The 23,530-nt window shown below is 44.3% G+C and overlaps 2 protein-coding genes across 7 annotated transcripts; both read right to left on the bottom strand.

Moving 5' to 3' along the window:
• Positions 1-10,224, bottom strand: grnb (granulin b). 5 transcript variants are annotated; one of them, XM_076094212.1, is made up of 17 exons: positions 9,943-9,990; positions 8,664-8,813; positions 7,662-7,799; positions 7,296-7,409; positions 6,939-7,080; positions 6,560-6,669; positions 5,686-5,809; positions 5,491-5,582; positions 4,925-5,075; positions 4,516-4,613; positions 3,950-4,180; positions 3,645-3,782; positions 3,221-3,364; positions 2,914-3,153; positions 2,513-2,764; positions 2,107-2,265; positions 1-627 (listed from the first exon to the last, which is right to left on the bottom strand). In XM_076094212.1, exons 1-16 carry the CDS (start codon positions 9,973-9,975, stop codon positions 2,119-2,121), a joined length of 2,304 nt encoding a protein of 767 aa, XP_075950327.1. In that variant the 5' UTR covers positions 9,976-9,990; the 3' UTR covers positions 1-627; positions 2,107-2,118. The 5 variants fall into 5 exon arrangements, with proteins under 5 accessions (XP_075950327.1, XP_075950326.1, XP_075950328.1 ...); XM_076094211.1 differs by having other exon boundaries at positions 1-624; XM_076094213.1 differs by lacking the exons at positions 1-627; positions 9,943-9,990 and adding exons at positions 9,857-9,912; positions 10,090-10,224 and having other exon boundaries at positions 1,623-2,265.
• An 818-nt stretch (positions 10,225-11,042) lies between these two features.
• LOC142952156 (protein FAM171A2-like) lies at positions 11,043-22,364 on the bottom strand. Of its 2 annotated transcripts, none has more exons than XM_076094208.1 (8): positions 22,144-22,364; positions 18,902-19,129; positions 17,991-18,083; positions 17,290-17,448; positions 16,369-16,548; positions 16,154-16,267; positions 14,913-15,060; positions 11,043-14,728 (listed from the first exon to the last, which is right to left on the bottom strand). In XM_076094208.1, the coding sequence occupies exons 1-8, from the start codon at positions 22,223-22,225 to the stop codon at positions 13,285-13,287; spliced, it is 2,448 nt and encodes an 815-aa protein (XP_075950323.1). In that variant the 5' UTR covers positions 22,226-22,364; the 3' UTR covers positions 11,043-13,284. The 2 variants fall into 2 exon arrangements, with proteins under 2 accessions (XP_075950323.1, XP_075950324.1); XM_076094209.1 differs by having other exon boundaries at positions 14,934-15,060.
• Between the last annotated feature and the right edge of the window lie 1,166 nt (positions 22,365-23,530).

The raw sequence follows: 23,530 nt of genomic DNA, 5'->3' as shown, positions 1-23,530 counted from the left end.
TAAAATAAACAAGCCGACTGTTTATTAAAGCACAGCTGAAACGATACGTTGATTCATTCACACGCTGAGTGACAGGAAGCTAATTATTGTAATACTCATTTCATCATTTTTCACATAGACATTTAATAGATACTTGAAATGTACTTTGAATAAATTATAATTCAAAATGAAACCAATAGAATAACATAATACTACTGCATGATATTAAACAGTACAATTAAACATGATAAATACATTAAAAAAACACAACTTAAGTAAATTTATTTTTCACCTGCAAAATCATCAGAAAATCATTTGTTTTTAACCATTAAAAACTCAACGCGTGAATATTGTAAAGAGAATAAACTGGAGATGAAGTTCTGTTTGAATATGAGTATATTTTAAGAGTCCGTTTCACTTCCTCTCCACCGACACACACAGATGATCTATACATTCCTGTGGGCATTAACACAATACCAGAGGAGGGAGTGTGTGTGTGAGTGTGTGTGTGTGTGTGTGTGTCTCTCCCTGGCAACATGTGAATGGGATCAGCGATGGACCAATAGTGGAGCTGTGGAGGACGTCTGCTCCCACGTCAAAGGCTTTTTGTCACTTTGGTTCCTCTCTGCTGTTGGCGGGTGAAGTCTGCTAAACATAGAAGTGAAAGATATTCACACGTAGAGATGAATCAATGAACACGAGTTATATTGATTAACACTGAGGATCAATACATTCCTCTTGTTCTGTGGAATAGTTTGACATTTCTGGGAAATACTAGTCATACAAGAAGATCTATGTTTGTTTATTAAATATGACGCTGTATAGATGTTAAGTCCCGCCTCTTCCAGTGTCCCTCATTGGATCTTATTTCATAAATATTATATGAAAGAAATCATCCAAAATACACATTTAGGTGTTTTATTTTACTACTTTGTCTTTTTTAGTCTGTAGATTTCTCCTAAATTCACCAAAAGTTACCATTACATAATTCCTCATTTGTATATTTAAACATCACTTTTATGAAAAGTAATAAAAAAAAATACAAATAGAGCGTTTCATAAAAATAGAGAGGAAGGGATGAACCCCGACGGTCTGTTATTGTTTAATCATGTTATCTAACATATATTACATCATTGTAAGGAGAGAGAGAGACACACAAGTTACAGCCGAGGCAGCGCGTGTCGCTTTGTGTTCACCTCCAGCAGAAGAGACGCCATGTTGGTCTGTGACCACCAGAGGGCACACGACGAACTACAGTCTGTCATGCGTTTACTCTGGTCGTCATAACAACTCTGATGGGGGGGGGGGGGGACCTCATTCAGGTCCAGAATCTGACTTCTGGTCCTGATCCTCTAGTCCTTCACTTCCTGTTTTCTATCTGCTGCCTCAAATACTCACTAATGTGGATTCATCCACCGCTGAAAATAGTCTCAACAAACAGAACTACTTCCTCCTAAATGTTTGATAAAAACTACACTGAGATGTTTCTAGGAAATGACCGAGTCTCTATTAAAAATTAAACTACATAGTTGTGAGCCGTACAATCTATTTCATGGAGGAGTAACTCCACACAAGAGGTTCTAAAGCTCTGGTCTGCAGACGGGAAAAGGCCCCAGAAAACAAACGAGACAGAAAAACCAAAATAATAATAATTATATAACTTTATTTACCTTGAATGTTTTTCCAACAACAAGTCTGTTTTTTTAAAGATCATCAGGGTGACAGTTATCTGCATTCTATCTAGTTAGTAAAAACTAAATGAAGTTTACTTTTGCAGAACCTGTAAACAGTCAAAGAGAAGCTCGATGTCCATCTTTACCTTCCAGGCGTTTGAAACTATTGAGACAAATGAAGACATTGATGGTTTTGGTCTTTAAACGGGATTTGTTGAAAATAAGAGAAATATGGAGCAACACCAACGTCGTCACTCATCATCTACAACAAGTGTGATCATGATGAGAAACAAACTCCTGCACACATGTTGAAATAACAGAACCAGCGGATCAAAGTGCTTCTACGTCATCGTCACGTCTTCATCGTCACTCCCCTGAAGGACACGTCAAACAGGAAGTGCCGTCCACAGACAGCACGGAGGGTGTTATGGATCAAAAGATGGAATCGGTGCACCTTTTAGGGGGATTAAAGCCCTCGTGGGACAAAGTCTTTCCTTCTGTCCCCGATCAGAGAGTCCCAGGTCAGCTGGGGGAGCAGAGAGCAGCCTGCAGCCTTCAGGTCACACGAGTACCCAACGGGACAGCAGCGCTGCGAGTCGGAGCAGCAGACCGCCTGTCAGAGGAAACGTCGGTTCAAGACGATGGAGAGTTTAAATCATGCTTTAAAACACAAAGGAATGGAATTCATTGAGCAGATGTATTCATCACAAGGACAATAATCAAAGTCCTGTCCAGTAAGTAAGGCATTTAAAGGATGCATCTCTCATGGCTGGAAGACACCATTAGTTTAAAGAACAGAATTTAACATTCGGACACTTTGGCTCATATGAAGTGTTGATGTGAGTGAGGCGTGGACGTACCCGGGCTGAGGGGCAGCAGGCCCACTCGGAGGCCGACACCTTGCAGCACGTGTCCCGCTTCGGGCAGTGGAACTTCCCCGTTACGTCACACGGTACGTCCTCCTCGTCGTCTCCGAGCTCGGACCGTACCACTTCGACCTGAGGGAGGGTGATGATGAGAGCGTCGGGGTTCTTCTTCTCACACGTGCTGGTCTGCATGTTGCAGCTGTAGCCCTGAGGACAGCAGTGCGCCTGGTCGGCACAGCAGACGGCCTGACGACGAAACACCAACAAGGTAAGAACAGTGTGTGAACTTTAACGTTCTGGAGTAATTTGGGAACGTTTGGAAAACCCAAGCTTTCTCACAATGTAGAAACACGTGATTTTACAGTAATTGAACATGCGTGTGAAGACGTACAGACCTTGACCAGCGGGCAGCAGCCCCACTCCCCCGTCTGCAGCTTACAGCAGGTCGTTCCTGAAGCGCAGCTGCTCTTGTCGTCACACTTGACGTCCGCGACGGCGCTGGAAGCCTCGCTCATGGCGTTGAGTTTGGAGGACCAGGGCACCACGACGTGGGGTCCCTTTGAGCAGGAGGCGCGGTGAGGTTCACAGGCGTGACCGCTGGGGCAGCAGTGGTTTCCATCGTCGCAACACACCGCCTGAAGGAGACTCTCAATGAATCACATGTAATCAGCTTTGCTGGTGTTCGGTTGATTAGCGGCGTACCTTGGGCAGAGGGCAGCAGCCCCATTGGTGGGTCTTGTCCATGAAGCAGCAGGTGGTGTCTCTGGGGCAGCTGGTTTGGGCGTCACACATGTTCCTGGCTGGCTGAGGTGGACCGGAAACGGCCCGACTCGGCTCCTTCTCAGCCTGGAAGGAGGAAGATTAACCAGATCTTTAATGACACCTGAAATCCCTCCAAAAGGTCAGACACTCAGGAGTTAAACAGATGGAAGAGAGTTTGACATAAACACTAAATCCATAAACCACAAACTGACCGATACAGGCAGCAGTAGAGCAGCAGCTCCGGCGTTCCGAGAGGCATAAATATTGTTTTTGTCGACTATCGCTGCAATTATTTGCAGAACTACAATACAGTGGATGAATTCATCAAAGTTTGACTCTAAAAGAAAGCCGATGTGTTGTTCACCTCTGAGGTCAGAGCGGACTCTTTCTCCACCCAGCGGAGTGACGGTAAGACCCCCGACGGGTCGTCACAGGTCTCAGCCGCCAGGTTACAGACGGTATCGTGAGGGCAGCAGTGGAGGTGGTCATCGCAGCACACGGCCTGCAGGAACAAGAGTTTCATAAAGCTTTTGCAGCACAAAACCCTGTTAATTACAAGAATATTTACGTTGGTGTTGTTTTTCATGCTTCTCTAAACTATATTATTCTGATCTCTCTGAAGAGTACGAGCTGTCCACCGGACCGTAGCCAGTTCTCTACTCGTGTTACCTGAGGCAGAGGACAGCAGGCCCAGCCTCCACTCTCCGTCCTGCAGCAGGTGGATTTTCCGGGGCACGACGTGGACTCGTCACACTTGGCGTTACCGGTCGGTAAAGGGAAGGCGGGCACTTTGCCGAGCCACAGCCACGCCACGCCCGAGGGGTCGACGCACGTGGAGGCCGCAAGGTCACAAACGGTGCCGTGAGGACAGCAGTGCTGGTGGTCCTCACAACACACGGCCTACAGGGAGAGACACAAAGGAGCTGGAGAACATGTACGACTTAGCAACTAAAACATTTATAGCTGTCCTCTGAGCTGACCGCCATCTCTGGACAATGAAACCAGAATCTGTGCAAACGCTGAATAAAAGTTGCATTAATCATATCGACTCATATTTCTACAACAAAATAAATAAAACACAGAGCCGAGATTAGAGGAGAAGCCATTCGTCACTAGGCTGTGGTTCATCTCCAGACGCACAATGTCAGGAAGTGTGTTGAGTGTACTCAGTGCAGCTGGACAGAAAGCCGAACACAGAGAGTCTGTGTGACACACACACACACGTCTGTGGGTACCTTAGGTAGAGGACAACAGGCCCATTCTCCCTCTGACGACTTGCAGCAGGTGTTTCCGTCGGCGCAGGCCACCGAGCGGTCACACGGAACGGCTCCGACTGAAAGACAAACGTTTTTAATCAGCCAACGAACTCCATTTCAAAGAGTAGCGTCACATTCCTAAGAACAGCACAATCACAGATATCGTCTTTTTATTTCATGCATTCTTCCTCCTTGTCAAAACCTGGTGCCTACATCACCCACAATGCAACCGCAGTTCAGTTGGAGATTTAGCGTTATGCTAGCAGCGCCTAAAGTAGCCCATCTTCACAACACCAGACCAAAGCAGCTGGAGAAAAGTAAACGATGCCGATCAAATATTTAAGATCGAGAAGATCGTAGACGGTGAAAACAACCGTCGCACTCCGACCTCTGCGCTGAACCTCCACCGGCGTCGTCACAGCCGCGGGGGTCTTCGTGGTCGTGGTCGTCTCTCCGTGGGCCGACACACAGGCGCCGTGGACGACGTCACACTTGGTGCCTTCAGGACAACAGTGGATCTGATCTGAACAGCAGACGGCCTGAAGAGAGGAAAGCCTCGTAGTCAGTGTCAATATTTATAGAGAGAGAGACACAGAGAGAGAGACACAGAGAGAGAGACACAGAGAGAGAGACACAGAGAGAGAGAGAGACACAGAGAGAGAGAGAGAGAGAGACACAGAGAGAGAGACACAGAGAGAGAGACACAGAGAGAGAGAGACACAGAGAGAGAGAGACACAGAGACACAGAGAGAGAGAGAGAGAGACACAGAGAGAGAGGAAGGGATTCATGTCTCAAGTTGTGATAGTTTCAGATCACATTATCCATTTTCCGTTAATTGCATTGATCGGTTGCCCCACTACCACGGCGTTTTGTGTTATGCGTTTTCAAATAACTTTACTTAAAACAGATGCAGTAGTGTTAATCCTGTGAACAGGTTGGTTCAGGTCACTCACGTTGGGCATAGGACAGCAGCCATACGTGTCGTCGGTCATCTTGCAGCACGTCGTCTGATCCGGACAAGCCGATTTCTCGTCTGGACACTTAACTGACGGGACGAGAGGCCGGAACAGACGGAGACACCAAGACATCAAGACTTTCCTGCACACAGTTTAATCCTAAATTAGGACTCTTCCGGTGTGACGGCTTACCGTCATCGGGCTCGGCAGCGGTCTTCTTCAGTGGGCTGGGCTCACCGGACCTACAGACACCGTGCTCCAAGTCACAGATCGTGCCGCTCGGGCAACAGTGGAGCTGATCGCTGCAGCACATGGCCTGCACACGAATACAATGACAAACAGATTCAGAAAAATAATTAAAAGTTTGCAGGTTTAGCAGGAAATTACATAATTCTTTACAGCCAAGGACCACAAACACCAAAGAGAGTCTTTACAGGTACATTCAGGCTCTCACCATCAATGCTCATTTCCTTCCAATAAAGCCCTCAAACCACAACAACATGTTGTTTACTAATGCTAAAAGCTCAAATTGTCATAAAGAGACACATCTCTACATAAAACACAATAAACAACTTTGTGACACAAAATATCACATTTCAAATAAACTTCCAGCAAATAACACGTTGACCCTGCAGCGTCTTCTCTTTAAAGCCCGTTAGACTAGAACACGTACTGGACGGTGTGGATGTAAAACACAAGGACAGTTCATTTATTATACAGCAATTAAAAAGGAGCTGTAATCTAGAGCACACAGAAGTAAAATAAATATCTTTGAAACAGTGTATTTACAGCTGCAACCAACTCATTTTCTCAATTAACCGCTTAACCATAGCTCGCTTCATTTCTAGAAGCCAACTTCAGTTCCCCAGATACCACGGTGATCTCTTCACCCGCCTGTTTTATGAGCCATGTGAGCAAAACCTGAAGATATTACATTCAGAAGCTGAAACACTTGTGTGAACATATGGCACGACTTAAAAAACGAGCGATTAGCATTTTCTGTTGATCAACAAATCAATTCAACTGACAAATAGTTTCAGCTCCAGTATATCAGAGTCGTGTGTACCTGTGTGTAAGGGCAGCAGCCGTAGTCTCCGCTGCTGAGGAGGCAACATGTACAACTGTCTGGGCAGCTGCTTCTTCCTCCAGGACACGACACGGAACCCACCGGAGGAGCTACGGAAATACAACAAGGTCGTTGTGACTAAAGATGTTTCTTCACATGATGATGTTCTGAGTATAGTATCATCAGCATGTCAAGAAACGTCTTTAGTTATGAGTACAGTATCATCAGCATATAACTAACATGACAGATGGATTTCAGTGACTTTTAACCTCTTTCTACCATTTTAAACAGTCATTTTTCACATTGATATGGGCTTTTTAAAGTAGACCTTTGGCCCGACATAAGGAAGTTATGACCTTCTACACTAGGAGTTGTCTACCTGAAGTATTGTCTCTCCTCCTGGCAGGTAGTTTCTCCAGCATGGGGAAGGACTCCAGTGAGGACGACACACACTTCGAGTGAGCAACGTCGCACTTTGTTCCCCCGGGGCAACAGTGGAGTTTATCCTCACAACACACCGCCTGCAGAAGAGAGGAGCCTCATTTCAGACAGGCGGCTCAACAGATTCCTGCAGATGATGCAAATACATACTCGACTAGAAGGATTATAAGACGGTTTTATCCAGCAGAGCAGCTAGAAGAGCAGCTGACAGCATCAGACGCTGACCAGCAGACCATGTAATGCGTTTCATCTTACGGTGTTTCAGTGTGCGAGGCTGAGCTCATGTTCACATCACCTTAGCTAACGGACAGCAGCCCCACGAGCTGTCGAGAAGCTCGCAGCAGGTGGTGCCGTCCGGACACTCGGACTCTTGGTCCGGACAAATGACCGCTTTCACCGTCTCCTCGAGCTGCAACCGCCACACGGCCCACGGCCCACGCATACCAATGACGAGGACACAGAAAACAACACGTCAATGGCTGGACTGCAAATGCTCAGATCTGCTATTCATGAACATGCATCTAGTACTATTGTACAGCAAAACCACAAACTTCCCACAAAAACAAAAGTCTAACGAGCTCAGAATCAAGCGAAGGAATCATGTAAAAAGCAAACGCCGACACACCGTCTCCATCTTTGACGAAGCTCTTGGTTAGATTACCTGAAGGAGCAGAGCCGGTCTGGTGGGAAGGCGTCTCATCCAGGGCAAAGAAACCGTCTTATTCACACACATGCTGTGGACGAGATCACAGACCGTCCTCTCATAGCAGCAGTGGACGTGGTCGGAACAACACTCCGCCTGCAGGTGGAAAAAAAGAAAGACGGTGAGAGACGTGAAAAAGGTTTAAGACACAGAACAAAGAGCAGCAACAAAGGATGTGTAGAAGAAGATCCAGGTCATCAAGATCCAGTGTTTTACTCGACTCCTCTAGTTTCAGAGAAGCTTCAGCCGAGGAGAAGAACCATTTAAAGACTTTAACGAAGCGTTCATTCAGTTAAATACTGGACTCTATATTGGATCGCTTTAATGTCACTCCTCACCGGGTTAGTCGAGTCACAGCAGGGTTTCCTATTAACTACCTGAACTCTGGTGACCCCAAATGAAGGTAGTTACAGAGTACTTCTACGTGATACATGAAGTACATTTTGCTTCCAATACTTTTGTACTTATTTAAAGTTACTACAAGGAAGTTTCATTTAGTGTTGGTTCTGTTGGTCCCTGTGGACTAAAGTGGTAGTGTCTGAGCACCAGACTCTTTAGAAAACCTCTCATTTTACTGCAGCAGGGTCCGACAGTCTGCCCCTCTCAGTCCTGGTTCTCCCGTCTGGGTCTGTCCACGGTGGACCAGTCTCTGCTGGAGTCTGAGCTGAAGGAGTTTCTGGTGAACCTGCATGATTTCATCTGGTTTCACCAGAATCCGACCCCGTTGCGCCGATGACGAGCATCAAGAATAACTCTATAGAAACAGACCATCTTCTCTTTACTGATGGAGGTCTGATAGAGGACCAGGACTAAACTGAGACTGGTTCAGATAGAGGATCAGGACTCCACTGAGCCTGGTTCAGGACCAGTTAGAAGTTCCTCGTAGTAACTTTAAATAAGGTTTTAAATGCAGGACTTTTATTCTACTCGTGTAACTGAAATGACTGAACGGTGACTCACATAAGGCAGCGGGCAGCATCCGTATCCTCCCGTGGTGTTCCTGCAGCAGGTGTTACTGTTCACACACATGTCTCCGTCCGGACAGATCCGAGCGGAGCTGAGACCCAGCAGACCCAGCAGAGCCAGGACCAGGATCCCCATCTGCAGCATCTGAACACAGGCAGCAGAGAACAGGGCCGGCAGGAGTGAAGCAATGTGTACCGACGATACGAACGGTTGAGAGCAAACGCCATCTCACCTTTATGGCTGCGAGAAGCTAAATCATGGAGCCGGATAACAAAGACACGGAGAGCAGCTCAGCACGAACTGATAAACTGGATTTCAACACAGCTCGCCCTAGAGTTCATGTCCTGTTATTGCATTGATAGCACTCATATCTCTGGCATTTCATAACCCTGAACACCTGATATTCAATGACAAAAGTCACCAAATATTGATTTATTGAATAATAAATGTGATAACTACTCGTTGCAGTTTGTTGAGTGTGTACAAGATGGTAAATAAACCAATAACTGCTTCAGTGATTAAAAAGTGATCCATTGAATAACAAAGTCTGATAAACAGAAAATCACACAACGCAAGAAGATGAAGGTTACTTAGATTATTAAGAGAAGAGCAGCTCATAAAGATTCATGCACAGAAACATTTCTGCTCAATGTTTTTATCTTCCATCAGAAGAAAAAAAGTCATCGGTCAACTTCAAATGATGACGCAGTGAAAGAGAAACAAACCTTACATACGAGTGAGAAACACTGCACATCATCTCACAACCTGCACCAGGTGTATTTTAATAAGAGTAATGATGTCACTGATGAATGTTCTGTTTATTGATCTATAAAATGTCATAAAATAGCAAAAAAAGGTGTCTTCATAGGTCTCTACATGTTTTGTCTCATCAACAATGTTGTATTATTAAACTATGCAAAGTAACAAGTTATCAAATAAATGTGCAGTGAAAAAAAAAAAATACAATATTTGTCTCCAAGTACATACACATATATATATATACATATACATACATACCAATATATACATATACATACATAGTATTTTTTTTATTTGATAACTTCAGCTACTTCGCATATTTAAATAGTAGCAGAAAATGGAAATACTCAAATTATATACAGTATTTTACTAAATGTACTAGGTTTCCACCTCTCCAATATATTATTAAATATAACGGTGTACTTTACCGTTACAGCTTGAGTTCAGTAGTTATTAACAAACAGCTCTGCGCTGCATACTCCTCCTATAACAACAACAACAACAACAAACATACCGTTAACCCCCATTGATCACCATTGAGCACCATGATACTGTGATAAAAGAAAACCGGGTTAGCATAGCATGCTAGGTGGCTAACAGCAATGCTAGCCGGTTTGAAGGACTCTCGGTGAGCGGCAGAAGGCGGGAGTGTCTTTCTTACCTGGAAGGTTCGCTCGTGAACAGGTGTGTCGAAGGTTTGAGCTGCTTCACGAACATTCAGAGCACAAAGGAGACCTGAAGCTGCTTTTCTTTATACTCACAATTCAATAATCACATGACACACTGTCACGTGACTCTGCAGTTTGGCGTTAAAGGGACAGTACACAGTGAATGATCACGTGGACTGAATGCATATTATGTTTATACTCTTTTATTAGTAAATATTCACGACTAACTAAGCGTTCATTAACTAATCAAGTTAAAGGAAGGTAGTTTTATTTTATTTATTTCCTTTTTCAAATTTTTTAAATTGTATTTAAGTAAATATTGTACTTTTTACTTCACTACATTTAATTGATAACTTTAGTTTATTTCCAGAAAATACACACAAATACAACTTTATATAAAAAAGTATATTAAAAAATATACAAAATAAATTATGTGTGCCTTGTAATGTTGAGTTTAATTACTGTAACAGAGGTGCTATTTTTATTTGATATACTTCTAATTATTGTTGCTGTTACTTTTCTTTACACCTGATGTTCTCCTCTGTGGATCAATAACAGTTTATCTGTTTAGTTTGAGAAACAAAGCTTTTTATTAATTACTGCCAAATCACATGTAACATTAAAAAGACATCAAAAGACCGTGAACACGTTAGGATGTGGAGGCCATGAATCAATCCCATACCACTAGAATCAATAGTTGACTAAGAGTGAAAACGTTTAAATGTAATTGTATGATGTATTTAAAGTAGTTATGTAATGATGTTAAGCATTTTTAATTACCTTTTTGTTGAAAGGAGAACACACAAATAAACTTTAACCGTAGAATAAAAAAATAAAGTCAAATTCCCCATAAATGGTCCCATCAGTGCCTCTCAGCTGTATATTTTATTGACATATTATTTTCATAACTTCTGTCTCTCTATCAAAATAAAATCACAAACGCTGCTGACCGTGGGAACACATTTATTTCTATTTTGTCTCATGTACAGAAAGAATCAATTTACAGTTTACAAACAGCTGACCAGGTTTATGAAGCAAATGATTTACTGCACAGGATGAAGGCCTACAGTTCCCTCCTCCTCCTCACCCTCGCGTGTATTTGTACCATCAGTTAAAAACTTTAACGCGTCCTCTCTGGGATTCAGTTCTTGAGTAAATCTCTTGTCCACAAAATAATCTACTGAGAAAACAGGTTCTCTCATGTCGAAACAAAAACAAGGAAGGAAAGCCACAATTGCACAACTCATAATAACAATATTAATATTAATTTGATATCTGGTCCCAAACAAACGTACATTTACAGCAGCGGACAGTTCAGTAGGAATCGTTTCATGGCGTCGTGGTTTTTCTTCAGACTTCACATCACATGTTTGTGCTGTAGGCTTATGAACAGCAAGCTAATGGTGGAAAGGACCAACGAGTCAGCACGACTTCTATACAGCCGTCGCTTCATAATCGTCAAAAACAAAAGCACGGGTTGAGCTTTAATCTGCTGGATGACACGATCGCTTCACAGTCTGAGGCAGTGGTGACGCTAGAATCAGCGGGAGGAGCGTGTTGGTCAGTGTGTCGTCGTTGTAAACATTTACGACCGGAAGTGAATTTTTTGTTAGAACTGGATTACGGGAAAATTCAGTATAACTTCATGAAACCGAGTTCATTTTGGCAACACGATTCAATGCGTCAGTGCATCACTTTTCTTTTCTTTTTGTGCCAAACATCCTGGATCAATAATAAAAAAAGAGAAGATCATTAAAAACACCCTATTCTACATGTTACATGCACGAAGTTTACACCATAAAATCTCATATAGTTCATCGTACCATTTACAAGTTTGGTGAAAAAAGAGGATAGATACAATAAAACGTATAGATATTAAAGGACAGTTACAGCCACTAGAGAAAAAAGTTGTCAGGTTATCTTTTGGCAGGCATGCTCCCCAGAGTGACGCGTGATGTTGCTCCCACAATGCAGTGTGCTTATTAGTGCCACGGTGACGCCTGGCTGCATGTTAAAGAGGGACCTGCATGCCTATCACTCCATCCTATGTGAAAGAAGGCACTTACAGGAGAGAAGTGGTTCAGGCCCGGTCCGGAAAATAAACAACCCCCGTGGATGTCAGTAGAATATCAAACAGGGAGGTCTTCAAGTAAAGTGGTGTTTTGGCTGTTTAGGCTTACCCACGTTTTCTTGGCAATTAGAGGGGGAGGGGCTTTTGGGTGCCTTCTGTTTACTTCATACATTCATATGCATGCAAAAACCTTTTTCTAAACCCAAAAAATTATCCTTTAAATGTCTGGGAATCTATTTACACGACGGAAATCGCAGCGTTGACCAAAACGACGAGCAGGAGAGAAAAAAAAGGCAGAAAGTCCACGTTTTGGCAATAAATCAGCGACAATGAGGGATGACGGAAAGACTCAGAGAGACGATGCTCAACATTTCAAATCATTACTATCTGATTAAGTAATCCGAACACATGAACACAGCACAGGAGGAAGTGCGTCCCCGAAGGAGCAAAATGCAAGTCGCACGTTGGATTTTAAGAGATTGCATTATCCGTTTACAGGGGCGCAAGAAAAATAATCACTACGACCGGTTTCCTACGTATTCAAGCTTTGGGAAGCTGTTTCCTTTAAAGAAAACCTAATCTAGTTACAGTTTCGGGCAGGTGGAGACGTCTTCTACCATCTATGTGAGCATTGGTTTTAAGTCCAGGGAAGGAAATCTAATTCACCCACCAATCCCATAAAAAAGGTCATCCACTTCCAAAATGCTTGGTATCGATCAATCAATTATCAAATTATCAGCAAGTGCTTCCTTCTTATATTTTGCTCTATAAAATGGCTATTTCCACAGTCAGTGTGTGCGATGGCTCAGGCGATGGTTTTCAGTGATGTGATAGGTGTCAAGAGTTCACGATAAACTGGATACGATAGATCATCTCAAACCAGGGAGAGTAACGGAGACAGTGAGACCACGAGAGAAATCACCTCACCAGGAACACAAAGGCCAAAACAACCTGAAAATGGAACCAGTGAAGCGTGGTTGTGCTTATTGTGATCTCTCTCTCTCTCTCTCTCTCTCTCTCTCTCTCTCTCTCTCTCTCTCTCGGTGAACAACATCTTCCTCCATGTTCGTTGTGGAAAGATGAAAGACTAAAAGTGTCTTCATTAGGTCCACACAGCTCACTTCCTGGGGTGGAAGACCATGAGAGGCCTGTCTTCGATCTTCTGCCAGGGGCTCTTCTTGTTCTCGTCTTTGTCGTCGGGATCGTCCTCAGGACTGGTCATGGAGTCGCGGCGGTTCTCGCTGTTGCTGCTGCGGCTGCTGTTCACGCGACTGCGTCCTCTCCTGGGGATGGTGGACCCTCGGGAGGACGGACCCTCGTCCAGGAGAAGGGTGAGGGAGTTCTCCTCGGGGGAGACCGGGCGTCCCTCGCTGCTGCTGCTGGGCTCGGTGTGGTCGGGGTATGCCAGCTTGGAGTAGCACTTCCCACCGCTGCTGCCGACGCCGAGGCCCTTCCGTCCTCCCGTCCCCCAGCGCTCGTCTTTTCCCTTCCGGTTCATTCCCAACATGCGTTCTTGGGACTCCAGAGGCGGCTCAAGGTTGGAGTCTCGGCCGGCGCTGCTGGGGCCACCTAAGAATCCACCGCCACCGCCACCACCGAGGTCATTCCCAGCATCTATGTAGGAGTGGCGCACATGAGCGTTGTTCCGTCCATCCAGGGAGATGAACCACGCCCTCGGGTGCTGCTTGACACCCAGCTCCAGTAGCTTCTTCTCCGTCAGAGCCTGCAGTTCCCCATTCATCTGAGCCATGGTGGAGTCGTTGAAGAGCACCGGGATGGTCATGGGTCCGCCAGAGGAGTCAGACGCCCAGCTCGGATCCTCGGAGTCGTCCCCTTGGGATCCTCCGCCTTGCTGCTGGCCTTGTTTCTGGGAGTGGTGGTGGTGCTGCTGGCCTCCTCCCATCTGTACGCCGTCTTTATCTTGGTCCTTCTGGTCCTTGCCGTCTTTAGAGAACTCGGAGGGCAGGCGCATGTAGTGGGCCGGGATGACTAGGGTGGGCACCATGCTCCGGTACATGTTCTCCTTCATCTGGTCAATGGAGCTGCAGAAGATGATCTGACCTGGTTGGGTGTTGAGGGAGGTGGGTCTGGCCAGGCTGTCGGCAGCTGCTGCCGAATATTCTGGAGGTTTGTCACTCTGGTTCGGCACGTACCCTTGGAAGCGAGGCGGGGACGGGGGATCCGAGGAGTACCCTCGATTATCGTTGGCGCTGTGGTGTCGGTTGTAGTCTTCATGCAGCAAAGGGTTGTCCAGGTTGTTGGTCTCGGTGGCTCGCGTCACCTTCATGGGGAAGCTTTCGCCACGTTGGGGACCTGATGCGTTTTTCCCTTTCGCGTGTCGCAGCATGTGAGCTGGAACGTGCTTGGTTAGGTCCTCCCGTGAACTCTGGTAGTCTCGAGCTGGGGACATGTCGGATTTGTCGTTAGAGGGGCCGGACTCAGCGTGGCCTCCACAGATCAGATTCAGCCGTGAAGTGGACGTACCCTGGTCTCTCTTGGCACCATTTATATTTTGCGTGTGGGGTTTCCCTTGCTGGCGACGCGGTTTTAAACACTTTCGCCTAAAAAAAGGTAAACAGAAACTGAAGGTCAGAAATGAAAGAAGCACCTGTAATCTGCTGGGGATTATTAGTAGAGTCGAATCTGAAATCAAACCCACATTCACAGTTATAGGTATTTGCAATTATCATTACCAAAATCCCAGTTGTCATTTTTGCTATATTAATAGAAGCCTGAATGTGAGACCTGCGCCTACGCTCCCCACACCTGCAGTAGTAGAGCAGCACACAGAGCAGGATGAGCACCAGCAGGGCCAGCGAGCCCAGGATGGAGAGCAGGAACAGGGTGTGGTAGGTGGTGATGTCCCTCAGGCCTGGATGAGACAGACCTGATCCTGCAACACAAAACATGGCAGAAAGACATCTGAGAATCAAGAAATGTGTTAGTCCTTTTCTGTGCCTCAAGTCCATTGTTTCCTGTGTTTGAAAACAAGTTTCATGTTTCAAAAGAGACTAAACAGATGGTCACTTTTATTAAACAAACAGGTGGATATAGTGCATTTGTTAGGGACTATTTTCAGCGGCGGATTAATCCACATTTGGTGTTCTCGTGAGTGTTTGTGGCAGCAGGACGGTGTAAATCATTTATGTGTTTTTTATGTTTTTGGACAGAAATGGAGCTCGATGGCACAGAGAACACACAACAACTTCTTCCAGTGACAACATTTCACACGTGATGCTTTTATCAGCTTTTTGAGAATAGACGGATGCAAAAATGAGTCCTAAAATGCAGAAATGAGTCAGCACTTTTAGACTTCCTGTTCCCTCGTCTAGAAGTCAATGTGTTTCTTATGTGTTTTTGGTTAGAAGTCTGAAATAATGTGTCAAGCTGAAGAGATTTAAAAGTTGTGTTCTCTGATATAAAACAGGTCAGTAAATGTCCCTCTGGTGAATTTAGAAGCTTCTACGTGTCTTAAAAAGAGTCTAAATGAGACGACTAGACGTCTTTACTAGAACACTAGTCCTCCTTTAGCTTAGTGGAGGAGACGTGAAGTCATGTGACCGTGGTGGAGTTCCTTTATAGCCTGACGTTAGCTTTTTATTTTGCACTTCAAACATCATAAAAGTGGAGTTCATTAGTGAAGATTATCTTGATGAAATAAACGCGTGAGAAACATAAATGTTTAGAGTTTAAATTCTGCAATAATCCAAAATCCAAAGAGAAAAAACCTCCAGTGAGACGCTAACTTCCTGTTAGTCATCCTTGCAGCATTCTTTATCACCAGATTAAATACTTCAAGTACCAATTTTAATAACCTATTATGGACTTCTCTAAATTATGCAACGACCCTGAACATTTCATTACGGTCTGCCTTTCCTGTTTCCCCTGAGAGACATACAGGAACATCTGCTGACCCAGAGCAGCAACACTGCAGATTAATAACAGCACAAACAGCAGAGCGGAGGTGTGAAGATGAGCTACTGCACCTGAAGATGAAGGAAACGCAGCCAACCAGTATCCCATCTGAGGAACCACCACGTTCCACACGAACCGATGGCCGTCCGTCTTGATGTAGCCCGTCCCGTTCCGAACCCACAGTCCTGCAGAAATGTACGTTATCATCCCCGTTATTCACAAATAGCAAACAGAGGAATACCAAACACAAGAGCGTCTGACGTCACGCTCTACGAGCTTCCCTCACCCGTCTTAGGCTGATACAGCCAAGCCGGCACACTGGTGGCCATCCTGTTGCGGGTGTCGGACGGCAGCGGCACAGAGATCTGGACCGGGTCGGAGACCTGGATCACACGGCCGTCTTTGTCAAAGAGCTGAACGCAGACCACAGCCAACGCTGTCAGGTCCATCCACCCTGTTTCTGCACCTGAAGAGAAGAAGACTTTTACATGTCTGAGAAACGTCTTCAGGTACTTGATGACTCAGGATTTTTGAGGACAATACATTCATTTTAATATATATGAAACACTCAGTATTTGCCTCTATAGTCAGAAGTAAAATTAGATTTCTGTCACTTATGAACCATCATTTAGTTTAATCACTTACAGGTGTAGCGTCGCATGACTGTAACGTTAAATAAAATGTAAACTTAGTGTAGCAAGTAGCATGCAGGGAATGATTTCAGACACCGTCAATACTGATATTTGAGAGAAAAAATATTCTTTTATATTTTTTGAAATAATTTTTTATTATTTCTTTATCAACAATTTTTTTTAGCAAGGATCCCTCAGGTAAGAGAAAGAAGAAAGATATATTTAACACCAAAATATAGGAAATAAATAAACCTAATTATATATATATACCTTTAGCTAAAAACTAATGCAATCCTGCAATAAATCCATCCTTCATTAAGCTCTTAATGATTTTGTTAAAACTGTTTTAGGGAGAAAAAAGAAGCTCACTATTGTCTAAAGTATGACTGTATGCTGAAGCACTGTAACATCTGCCCTACAGATGAACAACAGCCTCTTGGCTAACTCTGGTGCATTCACTGGAATGTTTTATTAATGTGCACTATGCCGATACCAAATAAAGCAATACATAAATCAACATTTTCCTCTAATAGAAACACACGTCCCAGACAGCGGATGATTCCTCGACGCCCCACCTGAGCTGTTGGTCTCTTGGCCCAGGAGAAACGGGAAGCCGCCGATCTCATACTGCGTCCGGGCCGTGGTCAGCGTGGCGGAGAGCGCCGTGTAGTTGGAGTCGGACGGCAGCTGAAGAGACTTCCTCTGCAGCTGCAACAGCGGCTGGTTACGAGCTCCTGCAGAGAAACAATCGGTGAAATCCTGCAGCCTGCTCGTGTCCTAATATCTCTCAACGTGCGTCCTCATACTGATACAGGAGCTGAGCTGATGTTTGCAGAGAAAACAAACTACCCGGCTGCAGCAGGTTGCCATCGTGACAGCAGCAGCAAATAACGCGGGGTCATCTAAATGTTAAGCAGTGAAATCCGTGGAGGCCTGAATAGACACAGGAGAGGGGGAGGAGAGGGGAGGGAATCTATCCTCCCTCTCTCTCTGCTGGAGACGAACTAATTTAAGACGTGATGACAGGATAACTGTTGACGGGTCAAACCGACTCTCCCAAGACCCAAAAATAGGACAACGGTTACCCAACAGGTCTAACTCTTGATACATTGCCCTTTGTGATTTACCGTTTTTAAAGAATTGGACTCATAAATTGCGTCTCAGCTCTTTGGACTAAGCTGATAATGGCTCATGAATCCAGGGCTGTGACAGGATAAGTGAGCATGCATGACTTATGATCACATATTCAGGTTTAAATGTTTTTTGTTTTCTTTACCTGGCGACCCAGACAGCACCTGCAGGAAGTCATCGTACAGGATGAGAGTTCCCGGCCTCTGGACCAGCAGGTACAGGCTGACTGATGCATACACTTCAAAACAAACACAGCAGACTTCAGACAAGCATCAAGGTAACGTTCAGATTCTTCATTCATCTAAAGTATTTGACTTAAACGAATGATAAAGAGCACAAAATGAAAGTGGAACATGTGGTCATTGTTACTTACAGGCTGAGTTAAACAGTTAATAATAAGTTGATCATTTGGCTTTTTACTTTATTAAACTATTGTAATGCTACTTCCAATCGATCAGCATTCAGGTCAATGAGATGAGTTTCTCCGTTGTCAATAACCGCGTTACAATACGAAGGTATGGCCTTGAATTATATATAATCATTTTGTTTGTATGTCTTTGTTGGTTTTTAGTTTGAAGGAAGACAAACGTGTTATAAAAGAAGACATCAGAGGAACTACTTCCCATCTGTATACAATACAATAATTCAGATGATATAATTAATCAGATAGATGCGACCTGGATAAGCAGCAGAAAAACATTAAAAATTATGAATTCATTTCAAATTTTGCAAAAATAAACACTTGATGAAGAGCTAGTGTTTGCTGCAGGTCTGATGTCGATCACTAAAATCCCACAGAGGATTAAAAACAGCCTCCTGCAGCACAAACTACTCTTAGTTTATATCTGTATAACATCTACTAACAGCCTGCGATCACTGATAACAACATTACATCTCAGACCTTTGAAGCCTGCAGATGCAGTTTGATGAGAGACTATAGCTGCACAGCCAGCCAATGAGACGACTGACACCGTCCTGTTAACGGGCAGATTTTACAGCTCGACAGAGTCGTCAGAAGGAAGATGCTCTTCACGCTCAGTAAAGAAATGAACTTACGGGGGATGCGGCTGGAGTGCCAGGGCACGGAGTTGGTGACGTAGTCTTGTTTGGAGGCCGTGATGATTACCCATGATCCCGTGCGGTACAGGAAGCTGACTCTCAGGACGCCATCGCTGCCGGCCCTGCTGGACGCCAAGACGGTCTGGTTACCGTGGACTTCCACCTCAGCGTCCGCCAGCGGAGACAGGTCGCTGTTGTCGAACACCTGGACTTTAATCTGCACCTCTGGGATAAAACACACAACGACAGAGTAGCTCGGTAAATGTCCAGAGAGCTGAAACAATGAGGGATTCACCAATCACAGCGGATCATCATCAATGGAACACATCGGCAAAGTCTCAAATGTGGCAAGTTGGAACCGGTGAACGATCTGTTTTGCCTCACTAAAGACTTTGTGTTTCTTTGGGTGAATCCTTTGCAGTAAACAAACAGTATTTATTGTTGAATTCAATGGAAGAAGACTCTGTGTAGTCGGATAATAAGGTAGAATTAAAGCAGTAATAACCCTCATATATGGCTCAATATATCAAGTCGCCCGTAGCTGTCTGACGGGGACGAATTGATTATGCGGAAGTGCAAAGATTCAACTAAAACAACCTTCAATGTGAAGAGGATTTAGCATGAACAGCAGCTGAACACAGACGTAGACCAGAGGACACCGTGGACTCTGTCTCCTATACAGTATATATGTGTGTGTGTGTGTGTGTGTGTGTCCGCAAGTTTGCAACACAGGACATGATGTTTTTTTGGGTCTTTTTCTTCAGGTGACTTTAAGCACATCTATGGACGTTTCTGTAAGATGGACCTCAGAGAGAATGACATCTTCACAAAGTGAAAGTCACACTGAATCTAAGAACGCACGCATCTCGTCTTTGTGTTCAGATGTGAGTTGTGAATTCTGACGCAAACTGCTGCAGTCAGGTGCAAAGGGTTTGAAACTACAGGAACTAACTTTTCTGTTTAGAGCACCTGCATGTCCCGTTCACCTCCCTCAGTGTCTCCCCCTTATGCTGACCCTCTGCTGCAGACTAACCCCCCCCCCCCCCCCCAGCCCTGGTGGATTATGACCATGATGATATGTGTAAGTCATCTCAGAGACACGCCCGACACAAATCCATCGCCTGTTTCATCCTCCCATGTTTTTCAGCCCCAGAACATTTTGTTTCCCATCTTGGACAAGCGTTGATGTGGGTCACACTTGGGGCGGGGGGGGGGGGGGGGGGGGGTGTTTCCATGGATACAAGCTGACTCTCCAAAGAAAGCTGGCTCAGGCTCTGCAGCACGACGAGCTGTCGCCATCTTAACCCTCCGGGCCTCTCGTGACAAACCCCTCCATGCAGAACCTCACTCAGTCTCACTAATGGCTGCACTCACATCATAAACGACATGTATATGTGTGTGTGTGTGTGTGTGTGTGTGTAAATGCTGTCATGCATTACCATAATTGGTTGAATAAAGGCTCCCTTGTGTGTGTGTGTGTGTGTGTGTGTGGAGAGGATTTCCTCAGTCTGGGCTTGAAGCAGCTCCATTGACAGAAACACAGAGTCACAGTGACACATGAAGAGACTGAGGAGTCCTCCCTCAGAGTGCTTCACTGTACATCCAGTGGAGCGTAAACACGTCTGTGAATCCTCATAATGTAAATATCAAGGCGTCCACCTCCCACTCCATTAGGCGTCTCTGGTAAACACAAGGTCTAAAGTGGTGTTTCTGTGTGACTCTTTGCATATAGACTGTCAATGAGAAGTCACCGTGATGTCACTGTGACATCACCCACTGGCTTTAAGATACGACTTCGGCATTTTGGCCGCCGCCATCTTGGTTTTTTTAGGCAACCAGAAGAGACACGAGAGGGTGGAGCTAACTACAACCGAACACTGCACAAGACATTCCAGGCAAAAAGGTTACAGTTAACTTTCATGAAGTGAAAACACTCTGAAGGAGTTAAAGTTGAGCTGAAAACTCAACTATTTTAGCCGATTGATTTTCTGTTGACTGGCGGATGAACAGACGCCGTCGAGCTAAACTGCAGATTGGTTCAGAGGTTAACTGCTTCACTCGCTCAGGAGACCAGATGTGCTGAGCTTTTCCAAAACACCTCCGAGGTATCAATTAACCGAGGATGTGATCAGTACGAGCAGCTGGGGAGCAAAAGATCTATTCAGACTTCATCTGAAGGAGGTTCTAACAGACAGACAGAGGACAGACATACTGCATTACCTGAAGAAGAGTACTTTGAATGCTTCTCAGGTGAAAGTGCTACCAGCTCAATGTAGTAAGAGCATCAAGAAGAAGAGTACGCACTTGTTCTTTTTCATTATATGTTCTTTATTATGAATGTTTTAGCAGTGTGTTTGTGTGCCAGTTAGGAACTTTAAATACGTTTTGTAGTTCAATCTTTCACAAAGCATCATATTTTAAAAGCTGATCACATGTTTCAGCTCTCGAATGAATGTGGATCCTTTTAGAAATACTGAAATGTAAAACTACTCCATTACCGGTAACAGTCCATCACATCTTAACTGCTTTGTACCGTGTCGTATTGTTGGTTGACGTTATGTTTCGTGTGTACCTGTAGAAGAACCACAGTGATAGAAGTAGAAAGTACAATGTGTCCCTTTAATAGTAGAAGTACACAGTAACTCAAAGTGAAAAGGTACAAGTAGAGTAAATGTACTTCGTTACAGTCCAGCACTGAGACCACCCATGCAGCTCAACATAGCTTGAAGCATGAATAATGAAGCAGTAATTACATCATGTCCTCCAAAATGAACACAATATAAACACTGGCGCCTTTTTATTGAATGCTGCTGCTGCTGCTGCTGCGTCCATATTCATGCTTATTGTTATTTATTCATGCAGCGTGTATTTGTTTGCGAGCTCTCTGCAGACACGTTCGGACACACGAGCCTCCATTGTTGTGCAGAAGCAGACGCAGACACGCGGGCCTGCAGACTAAAGGCCTGCAACACACTCAGTATCACAGCATGAAGCGCGAGCATGAAGCACGAGCGTGTGACATCACCTCACAGATATTATAGAATGTGAAATAACATCACACAGAGCGGACCCCCCCCCCCCCACCAGAAGCCCCTCTCCTCTCGGGCTACACTGTATCACATCAGCGGTGCGGAGACATTTTCGTGTCGACAAAAGCCATAAAAAAGCAACCACTCCCATCCGCTCTCATTGTGCTGCATGCACCCCCCCCCCCCTCCACACGACCCCCCCACGCTTACCGACTGCTGCCGGATCTGGAAGAGATTTGGCCGCGCAGATCGAGACGAAGAGGAGCAAACGAGAGATGTAGCTGGCCGGCATCCTCGCAAACTACATCTCTAGTCCCAGCTCGGCGGCCATGAGTCCATGTCTCCTCACAGCTTTGAGCTCGAGCTCCGAGATGCTGCCGCCGTCCGTCGGTCTGCGGGTGTGTGTGTGTGTGTGTGTGTGTGTGTGTGTGTGTGGGCTTCTCCTTGTTTTTGTTGTCTGAGGCTGGAAGAGGAAGAAGAATCGCGTCCAACGGTTCCCTCTGCTGAGCTCCAGCGGAACAGCGACCTGTTCCTCTGATATAAATGTTTGCAGAGACAGACCATGATGTAATGTATAGTACCACAGTGTACAAATACTCCGTTACAAGTAAGAATAAATAAATAAAAAGTCCTGCATTCGAAACTCTAGTTACTACAGAAGTATTTGCATACAATATATTTAAAGTACTACAAGTAAAAGTACTCATTATGTAGAATGGTACATTTCAGAACAATATATATATTATATTATTGGATTATAATTATTGATGCATTAATGTATTCATCACTTTAATATGGCAATGTTTAATTTTGATATTTGTACTTCAATATACATACATATACTGTATATACATGATCTATCTATATGATCTATCATATATATATATATATATTGTATGTAAATTAGATATTTATAACTTTTGCTGACGTAAATAAAATCATGTAAAATGTACATTTTTATAAATTTTTGCTTTACTGTTAGTCTTTAAACTTTGATGAATTATTATTATTGCAACAATCATAATACTTATAATACTTATATACTTATTATTATTATTATCTTTGTTTCTTTTGACAATCTTTTAATCCTTTCAGTGTGATATGAATATCCGTACTGGAGGAATCTTAAACTATTTCCATCTTCTTCTGCACAATGTTCAAACTTATTCTCAATTTCTTTGCGTCTAAATGTGCCAATAAAAAGATACTAAAAATGTAATATTTTTGTATTTATGTAGCACTTTTAAAAGAACAAAGCCTGCAAAGTGCATAGAAAGAAACAATGATAAATAAATGTAGACCGTGTGATGACCCCTCCCCTCCACTAGGGGTCTGTGTCCTGTTCGCGGTCTTCAGGATGTTGCTCGGCAGCTGATGATGCTGACATCACTGATTACTGACTCTCCATGTTTGTTCAGTTCATGTTATCCTGGAAATAAATGAGTTTATTTATTACTCTGTCTCCCATTATTGTCGCAGCCTTCGAGCCGGATTGTAACAATAATTCAAAAGTGATGCAACATTGAGCCAAGAAGCAACATAAAACAAATGAAACGTGTACTTGTGGAGCATTTAGTATTTGGAGCGGGATCCTATG

This window comes from Anarhichas minor, unplaced genomic scaffold (genome assembly GCF_050575085.1).
Source record: "Anarhichas minor isolate MPS153535 unplaced genomic scaffold, ASM5057508v1 ptg000017l, whole genome shotgun sequence".
NCBI classification, from domain to species: domain Eukaryota; kingdom Metazoa; phylum Chordata; class Actinopteri; order Perciformes; family Anarhichadidae; genus Anarhichas; species Anarhichas minor.
This window is presented reverse-complemented; position numbering and strand designations above follow the sequence as displayed.